Genomic DNA, 12,021 nt, shown 5'->3' with positions numbered 1-12,021 from the left:
TTCCAATAGGTAACAGAGATATATTAGCGCTGTGGATGGATGGCTGTTCTGCAGAGCCAGCAGGATGCGCAGGTGTGTGAGGGCACAGGGTGGAGTCAAGAAGAGAATTCATGGCTGTTCCATCCCTGGACGTGTTCCAGGCCAGGTTGGATGGGGCTTGGAGTGCCTGATCCAGCATGCTGCTCACCCCAGCATGGCACGGGGTGAAGCTGGGTGGGCTTTGAGGTTCCTTCAACCCAAACCAGTGCTGCTCGAGATCCCCAGAAGTCCTGAGACGTTTTTTGGAGCACACTGCAATCCAGGCGGGTGAAGCAGTTGGGTTTTCACTATGGAGCCTCATCAGGGAGAGGTTTGGAGTTTCTGCAGAGAGCAGAATGCAGTTGCATTGCAGGAGGCTCAAGGCTGGAAGTGCTGCCAGTGCTGGTTTTTCAAGTCTTGGCCAAAAACGTTCATTACGTTTCTTCCTAGAGTGAGGTTATTTTTGCTTGCTTTTTCGGGATTGCACGTGTGAAAAATATCTCGTGGGTGCATGCGTGAAGAACACTGGCACGTTGAGAACCCATCTGTTAGCAAGCAGCTGGGTTTTAGAAGGGGGTGGAGAAGGGAATCCTGACTCGCTCTGCTTGCTGAAAGAAGAGATTCTTCTCTTCATGTGAACCGCAACCCACCTGCTTACAACGGGAAACGAGGGCCACGCAGAAGGTGGCTGGGGTAGGTGGTTCTTTCTGACGTGCTCTTGGGCTGTTCCGTTCATGCCGCTGGCACCGCAATATGGTGACACCACTGTTGTGTTTCAGCTGGACGCGCTCGGCAGCTTTGCCGTCTGCGGCAGTTTTTAGAATCGGTGGTCGGTTATGAATTTCCCGATTATTTGCTTTCTCGGAGTTCCCATGCTTGAAAGAAGAGGGCTTGTGGTTGAGTTGCAGAGCTGGAATGGTTCATCTGGATTCTGCCCCTTGACCTGTGTCCACGAGGGCCCCTTCCAGTGCTCCGTGACATTCATGGGAGAGGCCATTCCGTTCACGGCAGAGGATATCCCAGCACCTACTGCTGAAACAAAGAATTACACAAATAGCCAGGAATTCTAGCTTAGCTGTTCCCATGGCTGGCGGCGAGGAGAACCGCAACGCTGCTATTTGATCTCTTTTCACCATGCCTTGGAGCTGACCACACTGCTTTCAAGCACTACAGCTGCACGTTCAGCGTTGTACAGCATCCGCGGGGAATGCTGCAGCATCCCATGGGGCTCTCCGTGACCTGGTGCAAAAACGGAGAGGGGGAGTTCTGGGCTAGGAAGGTAAGTATTTGGCTTACATCTCCTTAGGGGTGAGTTTTATGCCTCAAAGAGGAACCGCGTGATGAATTATCGAACCCTGTGGTTGAAGTAATTTTTCCACTCACTGTCTGGTGAGTTTCCCTACACCACCAGAATCATCTCCTCAGACCTCCCAGTTTATTTATCCAAAGAAGTGGGGACCCTGCAGGCGAGGACATTGTGCAGGAGGGTTGGAGTAGATGTTCATGTCTCACCGTTTCTTGTAGACACTCTTCTTGGTGGCCTGGGAGAGCTGAGTTCCCTGTACGGCAGCGTGGAGCAGCAACTGAACGACACCCTGAGGCGACGCCGGCATGCGGGAGACAACGACTACAACATTGAGGTGCTGCTAGGGGTGGACGACTCTGTCGTCCGGTTCCACGGCAAAGAACACGTTCAGAACTACCTCCTCACCCTCATGAACATAGTGAGTATCTTCCATTGCGCCATGAAAAGGACGTGAAAGGCTTTTGTGTTCTCTCGCAGGAGCATCCAGGAAACGATGCTCGATATAAATATGATTGTTTTGTCTCCTGTCAGCTGTGCTGACAGACTGAGAGGGTCGGGGTTGTACAGCCTGGAGAAGAGAAGGCTCCGGGGAGACCTTAGAGTGACCTTCCAGTACCTGAAAGGGCTACAGGAAAGCTGGGGAGGGGCTGTTTACAAAGGCCTGTGGGGATGGGACGAGGGGCAATGGGGATAAACTGGAAAGGGGCAGATTTAGACTGGGCATTAGGAGGAATTTCTTCATGATGAGGGTGGGGAGGCCCTGGCCCAGGGTGCCCAGAGCAGCCGTGGCTACCCCATCCCTGGAGGGGTTCCAGGCCAGGTTGGATGGCGCTTGGAGCCCCTGAGCCAGTGGGAGGGGTCCCTGCCCATGGCAGGGGGTGGGACTGGATGGGCTTTGGGGTCCCTTCCAACCCAAACCATTCCGTGATTCTATGATTCTCTTTTCCGCGGTAGTTTTCTGGCTAATTCCAGGAGTTTGGAAATAGTGAGGAAAAAATGTAAATTTGATGCAGTTCTAGTAATACCTGCCTTCTCCTGCAACACAGTTCTGAAGGAAACTGGTTAAAGAACAGAGGTGCGGAGCAAAAAAGTGCTCTAAGCACCTAAGGGCTCTTTGAAAGAGAGAAAACCTTGTGGTAAAGTCTGGTCCGTAACTGGTGTGGCAATATCCATGTTTATATACGAACTGCAAAGGAACAGGAACCCATCGGAGTGCTTTGTCATAGCGTGTCTTATGGGTTTGGCAAAGTGTTCTGTGTCTGCGTACACATTTGTGGCTGAAAAAACAATGGCATCGTACTGTGTTTAAAGATACAGTGTTGAACAACATGATTGGATCCTATGGAAATGAAAATTACGGAATAGTACAGTTCACACTATGCCGTAAAAGTCAGGTGCTCTTCCAGCACTGACTGCTGGAATTGCTTGACCTTATGTGATTTCTGGTTTTAAGAAGAAATCTAAACCAAACACAGGAAGGGTTGTAAAGGAGCTGTGTAATCCCTTGCGATGCACTGCCTTTTCTTAATGCATCTTAAGTGTCAGCCCCCTGTGGGTACACCTTAGAAGCTGTGTGATCATAAGGTTTTCCAGGAAAAAAAAAAACCAAACTTATCCAAATTAGAACAGGCTTGCAATTAGTAATGAATTCATGAATGTAGAAATGACTCTTATTTTTCACGCCCAACTTTTATTCCTGGGACAATTAAGAAATGGCTCCTTGGGCTTACAAATCACTTTTGTAGCATTTCTTTATTTTCCATGGGATCAGCCACCCCTATTCCCAAGAGAGACAATTCCATCCTTTTGCTATTTTTTTTGCTCACAAACACCCCTTCCCCCTCGCCCCCAAGCCCCGTTTCGGCCCCCTCAGCACATGGCGTCTGCTGCAGGAGGGGCGGCCAACACAAAGGACACACGTGGTGAATCCGGGCTCCAGTCCTTCCTGTGTGGTCAGTCCGGATGCTTGTGCCAACAGTTGTTCTTATGCATTTTCTGCTCTCGGGCACTTTGCAGCGAGCGCTTTTGTGTTCTGTTGTCTCTCATTACATCCCGTTCCTCTCCCTGTTTGAAACCTGTAGAAAAATAGAGGACCGTGAAGGCAGTGCGTTCAGTTCAGAGGAAATTTGGTTTTCAACCAGCAAAAACTAGAACTGTGAAACATTCACCATCACCCTTTCAGTGAGAGGTACCTGACACGCTTTAAGTGGATACTTAAAAAAGTGTGAGGTCTTCAGCACTGTTAGATCAGAGATTAAAGATCTCCTGCCTTGGGCAGAGGATGTTTGTTACTGCCTTGGTGGTAAACCACCTGCTCAGCGAGCCTCAGCTTCTCTGGGGACCAGAGAACCACAGAATGGCTTGGGTGGGAAGGGACCCCGAAGCCCATCCAGTTCCATGGGCAGGGACCCCTCCCACTGGATCAGGGGCTCCAAGCCCCATCCAACCTGGCCTGGAACCCCTCCAGGGACGGGGCAGCCACGGCTGCTCTGGGCAGCCCACTGCCTTGGGTGGGAACGTAGGACAAGGCATCCCAGAACTGAAGGAACTGATATGAGAGAGGTGTGCACAGGTTCTGCTCAGAGATTCAGAGCAGATTTGAACTTGGTACTATTGATATCTTTCCAGTTTCTTCTTGAGAATCAACCAAAGTCAGGTGGCAGAGCGGTACGTGCGCGTCATTCTTTCTCATACTGAAAGTTGCTTTTGACAGAATCCCTCACTTGGGGATCACTATCACCTCAGCCTTGTTTTGTGGGTATCACCTCCTTCCTAAAGAACAATTTGTTTTCTTGTCCAGATGCTGAGATCAGCTTCAGTGAGAACAGGCAGTGCCGGATAGGTCTAAAAACTGCCTCAGACTCTACCAGCAGTTCTTTATCCCTCCATCACTTGTCTCTTTTCCGCTCCCTCCGCCTCTGTCTGGAATGGCACAGCAGGGCATAAATGCCTTGTTGAACTGAGACATCTCCAGGCTTGTCCAAGTCTCTGACACGATCGCTCACCCAATAGTTATAACCTTCTATAAAGGCGAAAACTCATCGCAGTGTTTTCCACATTTCAAGAACTTCCAGGTGGAAATGAGAGCTAATGCCGTGTCCTCTTGCACATCTGTGGCTCCATCTGCTGGGAGCAATGCCAAGGCACAGCTGCAGCCCCGCTTCCCTTCTTCCCAGACAGGCTGAGAGAGTTGGGGTTGTTCAGCCTGGAGAAGAGAAGGCTCCGGGGAGACCTTAGAGCAGCTTCCAGTACTGAAAGGGGCTGCAGGAAAGCTGGAGAGGGGCTCTGGATCAGGGAGGGCAGGGAGAGGACACGGAGAACAGTTTTGAGCTGAAAGAGGGGAGATTGAGATGAGATCTTAGGCAGAAATGTTTCACTGTGAGGCCCTGGCCCAGGTTGTCCAGAGCAGCCGTGGCTGCCCCATCCCTGGAGGTGTTCCAGGCCAGGTTGGATGGGGCTTGGAGCCCCTGAGCCAGTGGGAGGTGTCCCTGCCCATGGAACTGGATGGGCTTCGGGGTCCCTTCCCACCCAAACCATTCTGTGATTCTCTGGTCCCCAGAGAAGCTGAGGCTCGCTAAGCAGGTGCTTTACCACCTTGGCAGGTGCTCTGGGCCCTTAGCCCTTCTGTGGATCGCCGTGGATGAGCCTGCAGCCCCTGCTGGGGCACCATGGAGGCGGGGTCGGCAGCGCGGGCAGGGAATCGCGCAGCACCGGCACAAAACCAGCCCTGCATCTGCAACTCCCTGTGTGAATGCAAGAGCCCAACAAGCGAGGGCTCACGCTGCACGAGGGGCTCAGAGAAGCCATTCAGGGTAACCTGGGGAGGTGTGGTTAACTGCAGGTCCAGAGGCAGGAATTTCTGTGACAGAAGAGAATCCGGCCACTTTTCCTTTAGGGAGGAGCTCTGGCTGGAGGGTGCCTTCCGTTTGCCATGTTGTCTCAGTACCTCAGTCCAGGAATATAAGTTCACCCATGACATTCGCACTGTGTAAACACGGGTGGGCTTCCAGGGAAGCGCTGAAGTCCTTTCCTTAGGGGTTATCTCCCCTTCCCAGTGCTCCCTGATGCAGCCGTATGGTTCATTTGCCGGACACGTTCATTTTGTGTTTGAACCGTTGTTTTATCTGTGCAGTAAATGGACTCTTCCTGCTTTGTCTGTGGAGTCTCCAGGTTCACCCTATCAGGCCATCACCGAAAGGTGCTGCCTGCTTGTGACTGTTGCTGTTGACCCCTTTTTGCCTTCAGATACTCCAGCGCGGCTGTCTGTCTGTGACAGGATTCTCAAAGTTCAATCGGGCAAACCAAGCTCTCCAGGGTGGGATTTACATATGTGGCATCTTGGAATGTACCTCCCTTTGCTATGATAACCACCGAGCGGGTGCCGTGGCAGCAGCCTGACTGACATTTCCAGCTCTGCTTTAACATTTGTGTTCTTTGGCGAGGTTTCAGGTTTCCAAAACTTGTGTTTCCATCACAAGAGTTTATACAGACTCACTCCTGGTGGGGGTCCTGCAGCGCCCTCCAAAGCAACCCATACGGAACCGGGAAAAAAATGATATTGCAGAGAAATCCTGAAGGAGAACTGAATCCTGAGGTCAGTTCCAGGATCCAGGGAGGTCCCTCCCGAAAACCTCCTTGTTTCTTGGCACGAGGAAACTGGTGAATGTTATTTCTGACCCAAGTCTATCAGAGGGGTGCTGTTAATGGGGAGAAACATGGGGTGAGTAATTGGAATAATTGCTTCACAGGCTGGGCAGTCCGAGTCCTGGCCTCATTCCTTTTGAAACCGGTCCCAGGTGCTCCTAAAGGGATGGTGTCTTGAGAAACCGTGGCTAACATTGTTGTGCCAGGTCTGGGCAACTTGGAGCGACCTTTTCCTGGAGGGGAAGGGTCTGTTTGGCCTGACTAAAGCCCACCCCTCTGATACAGCTGCTGCCTTGGACCACGGGGATTTATTTTCATCAGTCACTCACAGCCCACTGTTTGTTTTATTTTGAGGGGATGAGTGACTTCATTGATGATCTGCAGGCCTTTCATCCCCCTAATTCACACCCTGGCAGAAGAACGTTTCTCACCTTCCCAGGCACAAGGAAGGTCCTCAAGAAGAACCATTTTTGGCTGATCTCCGTAATTCTGTTTGTTTAACTTCACTTCCACAAATACTCTTTTTAGTGACCACGTAAGTTGAATTTATCACCAAAAATTAGGGCAGCAGTAGTAGTTGCTTCTAAAAAAAAACCTTCTTCCAAACAAAACCACGGTGCAACGCTTCAGTTGCTCAGCAAGCAATGGAACTGCAGCATCACCCGCTGGGTCTGTGGCTCAGTGCTGGGCTCCTTCCTGGGACAGAAAGTCTTTCCTTCCTTGTGAGCAGTAAATAGACTGGTATTTCCAATCATCTGCTTGTTTGCACAGGATTTCTGGGTCTTGAGTGTCTTTGAGATCTATTTTGATTTGCAAGCGTTGCCGGGAAGTGGCAAGCGGGGCCAAACTGTATTGGGGCGTTCGAATGAACAGAGGGAGTGACCCCCTGATCTTTATTCCTCTTGGCTAAAAGGCCTCAAATCACAGTCCTGCCTTTAAATGAAATGTAGAGATCCCAACAGAGATGGGCCTGATCCAGGGGCCCTTAAACTCGAGTGGAGTCCTGACACGAGCTCCGGGAAGCTCTGCATGGGGGGCTGCAGTGATGGGAAGTGTAGTCTGTGTTTCTCACTGCGCGGAAATCATTTGAGACTTGAATATTCTCCTGAGAAGACATGAAAGGACATGCATGTGGCCGTAGAAGTTTCCTTGGTGTCATTGGGGTGTTTTGTCTTTATAATTGTTCCTTTTTCCGCAGGTGAATGAGATCTATCACGATGAATCTCTGGGCGTCCACATCAACATTGTGCTGGTGCGGATGATCATGCTGGGGTACGCGAAGGTACGTGAGCCCCTGAGCCAGTTCACCTTCATCTTCCAAGGCATCTCCAAGCCTTCTGAATCCCATGAAGGGCTGGGGGAACAGCATGGTACCAAGGAGCTGCTTCCAGAGAGAAAGGAAGGAGTTCCTCAGGGAATTCCATCTGTTTAGCAGAAGCAGTCGTCTTGGTTGCCCCGGGCAGCCTGCTGGGATAACCACCTCCTCTTCTCCCTTTGCTTACGCCCTGTGCTGGGTCACAGCACACTCCTCTGCTTCTTACCCAGACGGGACTGGTAACGGTGCATGGATGTCACTGGTGAAACACACTTGAGAGAGTTTCCAAATAACTCTTGGTTGGTTTTTCAGGATGAGAGGATGGTGCTAATGCTGTTTAGGGTTTGATAAAGATCACAGCTGTTCCTTTTAACTCAGGCACTAAATTTGGGCAAGGCAGACCGGTTTGATGTTTGTCTCATAATTAAATTGACTAAGCTTTTAGGCAAAAGCCTCACGGATCCAGATGTTCCATCTGTGCTCATCTGTACACACGTACTGGCCCTGCAGCACTCTGCGCCAGGTGAGGCACTGTCCTGCGTGTTTGTGTTGCTCCACGCTGGCTGCGTGTATCACTGCGTGCTCATCCGTCTCAGCCGAGTCACGCTGTCATCGGGCAGCCCAGAACGGGAGCAAGGAAACAAAAGAAATACCAACATCCTTATTCAGTCCTAACGCTGAGCTGTGTGTTCCTTCTGTGCACCCAGAGGCGGTCACTGTCATAGACGATGTGAACATCCGTTAAATTGTCTCCAAAGCCCCTAAAGTTGCACTACTGGACGTGAGTGGTCACTGTCACACACACGTTTTCTGATCTCATAGGGAAGGCAGCTGTCATGACTTTTAGAGCTCTGGGGTGCTGGGGAGACAGAAACAGGGACCTGGTTGGTGCCCCAAGAAAATTCAAACTTGACTCACTTTCCTACCTGTAGGAGTTCATGGGTCTAATGTGTTGCTCTTTCAGTCCATCAGCTTGATCGAAAGGGGAAACCCGTCGAGAAGCCTGGAGAACGTATGCCGCTGGGCCTACCAGCAGCAGAAGTCAGATCCCGGTCACTCCGAGCACCACGACCATGCCATCTTCTTAACCAGGCAAGATTTTGGGCCTGCTGGTATGCAAGGTAATGCAGCTGTCCTGGAGCAAAGCTATCTGGACTCGGTGGTTCTTGGCTAGTGCCTGCCAAAAAGAGGGAAATTGAAAAATGGCATTGTTGCATCATTGAGAGACAATAACAGACCTTTATTCAGCAAATATTTAGGGAGGTGTTCAGATTTAGAGGTAGAGCGGAACCTGTCCTGCTGGGGAAAGCAATGTGCGCCCTTCCTGCCCTTCGGTTCCTTCTTCTGGCTTTGGAAAAGGCCCCCAGGGACAGCCTGGAGTACCCCAGGGATCTTTATGACTCAGAGACATTCCCAAAGTGTGGTTTATGTCAGTGCATATGAAGATCAGTCCGTGTGAGAACATGCTTTGGCTGCCCCACTGGAGACCTCCTAGTTACCAGTTCTCCTTCAGGTCTGGGCTGGTGAGCCTGGCGTGGAACTGGTCAGGTTGAGCCGTTAGGTGGAATTCTGTCTTCGGAGAGACGTTAGCTTTCATTGAGGAAAGGGACGCAGCGAGCGTCAGGCAGGTGGAGGCACTCACAGGAACACGGGGCAAATGTCCCAGCCTGCAGCTCTGCCTTTTAACAGAACGGGAATCTGGTGCGTTTTTGCATCCATCCCTGGTGTTCCAGGCCAGGCTGGACAGGGCTTGGAGCAACCGGCTCCAGTGGGAGGTGTCCCTGCCCATAGCAGGGAGTGGGACTGGGTGGGCTTTGGAGTCACTTTCGACGCAAACTACTCCATGAGTCTGTGATTTTTGGTGATAAAAGCCCAAGTGCCTGAAGTTACCCAGATGTTCCTGGACTTGGTCCCAGTGTGTCAGAGCTGTTTGCTCGGTTTGACAGAGGAAAAACTGACAGTTGAAAGAAAACAACCCCAAGTCCTTTTCAGGCAGTAAATCGTTTGGGGGGGTCTCGTTTGAAATAAATGTAATGAGCAAAAGAGTCAGCGATGGTTTCTCTCAACAGGCTACGCTCCCGTTACGGGCATGTGCCACCCGGTCCGGAGCTGCACTCTCAACCACGAGGACGGGTTCTCCTCAGCTTTTGTCGTTGCTCATGAAACCGGTCACGTGTGAGTGCAACTCGTACAGTTAGACCGCCATCAAAACGTGGGGCCGCCCCTCCTGCTCGCTGCGAGGCAGTGATTTTAATGGCTAGATCAAGCTATCCTCATTTTATGTCCCTTCCCCTGGAATGCATCGTGGGCTAAGTGACGAAGATAAGTGGAGGAAGAAAGGAATGGGAAGAGAGAGGGGGAACATCTTTTCTCCAGGGTGAGAAAGAGGTCAGGAAGGCCCAGGCAGCGTAGACAGTAGTTGATCAAGGACCCTTAGCTTCCTTCTTCTCATTAAAAGTGCCAATTTGTTAGATTTGGCGCCTCTTCAAGCGTGGTAAAATGTTAAAGAGTACCTGATAAAGCAATGATCTCTGCTGGCTCTCTGGATGAACTCCAGTCGAGCATGGAGGATCTGATTTTTGTTTGCTCTCAGTAGCACAGGCTGCTGGTTCGGCTCTCTGTGCGGTGAGCCCAACTGGAGATGACAGTGTCCCATATTGAGCTGTCCCCGATGCACACCTGGAGATGTGACGTGCCACCCACGTCAGCTGTTTGGAGGTGCAGCACGAGGACTGTGCTAACTCTGTGCTTTTGATAAATGAGTACACAAACATGAACAATTCCGTGTCTGAACTAACTGCTCCTTAAGGAGCAGAACTGTTCTTTATCCAAAGCACAGGACGTCACCATCATTGGGTTACATCATTCCTGGTATTAACAAATGAAACGAAGGATGAATGGGAAAGTATTCAGAGAGTCTTTATGATATGGCATCAAAGAAGTCTGTTTGAAGCACAGGTGGTATCTGTAGAGTGCAAAGAACCATTTCATTTTCGCGATTACCTGTTTCCTCTGCAGTTGTTTGGCCGGCTGAAGAGCCGGGCCCGCCTGGGCCCTGACACCGATTCTGTGTTACAGGCTGGGAATGGAGCACGACGGGCAAGGGAACCGCTGTGGGGATGAGACAGCCATGGGCAGTGTCATGGCTCCCCTGGTGCAGGCTGCTTTTCACCGCTACCACTGGTCCAGATGCAGCGGCCAGGAGCTCAAGAGATACATCCAGTAAGGACCTGCCCGAGCTCAGCAGTGGTGGTTTTACCAAGGGAAGCAGAAGTCTCTGCAGTTCCTGGGATACGGGGTCAGTGTGGTAGAGAACAGAGGGAAGAGGAAAAGCTATAAACCAGGAGCGAAGCTTCCTCGCTTGGGGCTGCATTCGAAGCCTGCTGCATCCTCGGGGGGCTGGAAGCGGGAGTCTGTCCGGCAGGTGTTACATCAGGCAGCTGGTGTTGTCCCCAGGTTTTTGATTTCCCTGGGAGTTATGCTGTGAACTGATAGGAGCAAGCCCTGAACTCAGGAAAGAACTAGCGAGCGTTGTGGAAGAGAGCAGGCAGCATCTGGCTGACATTGGGAGAGGAGGACAGCACTCTACCTGCCCGCTCTGGTCTCCCTCCACGTGTGTGCGTCTTCATCCAACTGTTCCTCAGGCTTTGTCTCCGTAGCATGTAGTGGGGGTTGCCAGTCAGTGCCGAGTGAAAGCTTCATGAATTGACCCCACATGTCCTGTAGAAGAAACATAAAGCTTTAAGTAGTAACTGATGGGTAATTTAGAGCTTGAAGGGAAATATCCCAGTACAGGCCCACCAGTATCACTCTCTGGCTTAAGGCATCAGAGTAAACAGGAATGAGAAATAAGAAAGCCTTATTCTTTGATGGCTGGACTGGATGATCTTAAGAGGTGTTTTCCAACCTTAGTGATCCTATGATTCTTGCCCTTTGCATAGCAGGCTGTGATCCCTGTGAGCAGGGTCGATGTTGGGTAAGGCAGCCTGTTGGCAGCCTGCTCTCCTCTCTCAGCGCTCCGTAAAGTCAGCGGAAAGACTCCCTCTCATCACCGCGGGCTCTGTGTTAGGCCTTGTGTTAGGAATTGTACCCCAGGTTAAAGCACATCAAAATGTGCCCTGAGAGTGGAGGAGTGTTTGTTTTCCACCTCTGATGCCAGGAAAGTGCAAGTGTCGCTGTATCATAAGAGCAGGGCTGGGCTGGAGATGCCTCTCCCCTGAACGCAGGGCTTTTGCGGTAGGATCACATTGCAGTAGGCTGCATTCCTACAGAAGGGATCACCTGTGATTTGCAGGGTGATAGCTGTGGGAACAGGACAGAAAGCAGATTGGAGAAAATTACTTAATATTACCTCCATCTTGCTGACCAAAATAAGTTACTGCATCTTCTGATGACTTCTTCTCCGTGTATCTTTTCCCAGCTCTTACGACTGTCTTCTTGATGACCCCTTTGAACATGATTGGCCCAAGCTTCCCGAACTGCCAGGCATCAATTACTCCATGGATGAACAGTGCCGCTTCGACTTTGGTGTTGGCTACAAGATGTGCACAGCGGTACGTCCGAGGCAGCCGCTGCAGCGAGAAAGGCTCGGTCAGCACATTGGTGTCGGGGAGGCAGAGGAGGAGCTGAACAGCTCCGTGGGATCTAGAAAAGAGGCAGATTTATAGGATCCAGAACAGAAACAGCTCTATAGGATCTAATCAGTTCTGTACAGAGGAGGGAGAGATTTACGGGTGGA

General features: G+C 51.0%; 1 protein-coding gene and 1 long non-coding RNA gene across 8 annotated transcripts in view; one reads left to right on the top strand and one right to left on the bottom strand.

The window, feature by feature from the left end:
• The window catches only part of ADAMTS3 (ADAM metallopeptidase with thrombospondin type 1 motif 3), a 127,842-nt gene that overhangs the window by 98,084 nt on the left and 17,737 nt on the right, over nt 1-12,021 (top strand). For all 3 annotated transcript variants that reach the window (XM_054066139.1, XM_054066140.1, XM_054066138.1), the window contains 6 exons: nt 1,543-1,742; nt 7,167-7,250; nt 8,248-8,404; nt 9,353-9,458; nt 10,362-10,505; nt 11,704-11,836. In XM_054066139.1, the coding sequence (XP_053922114.1) occupies nt 1,543-1,742; nt 7,167-7,250; nt 8,248-8,404; nt 9,353-9,458; nt 10,362-10,505; nt 11,704-11,836 (824 nt within the window). The remainder of the gene's footprint in view (nt 1-1,542; nt 1,743-7,166; nt 7,251-8,247; nt 8,405-9,352; nt 9,459-10,361; nt 10,506-11,703; nt 11,837-12,021) is intronic.
• The window catches only part of LOC128852146 (uncharacterized), a 38,204-nt gene continuing 29,377 nt past the window's right edge, over nt 3,195-12,021 (bottom strand). For 4 of the 5 annotated variants that reach the window (XR_008449792.1, XR_008449791.1, XR_008449789.1 and 1 more), the window contains 4 exons: nt 11,635-11,927; nt 10,873-11,003; nt 8,210-8,460; nt 3,195-3,399 (listed from right to left, as the gene is read on the bottom strand). This is a non-coding gene — a long non-coding RNA (uncharacterized LOC128852146). Of the gene's footprint in view, nt 3,400-8,201; nt 8,461-10,872; nt 11,004-11,634; nt 11,928-12,021 lie in introns of all 5 variants that reach the window. The other variant, XR_008449790.1, reaches the window with a different exon arrangement.

Source organism: Cuculus canorus, chromosome 4 (genome assembly GCF_017976375.1).
Source record: "Cuculus canorus isolate bCucCan1 chromosome 4, bCucCan1.pri, whole genome shotgun sequence".
Taxonomy (NCBI): Eukaryota; Metazoa; Chordata; class Aves; order Cuculiformes; family Cuculidae; genus Cuculus; species Cuculus canorus.
This window is presented reverse-complemented; position numbering and strand designations above follow the sequence as displayed.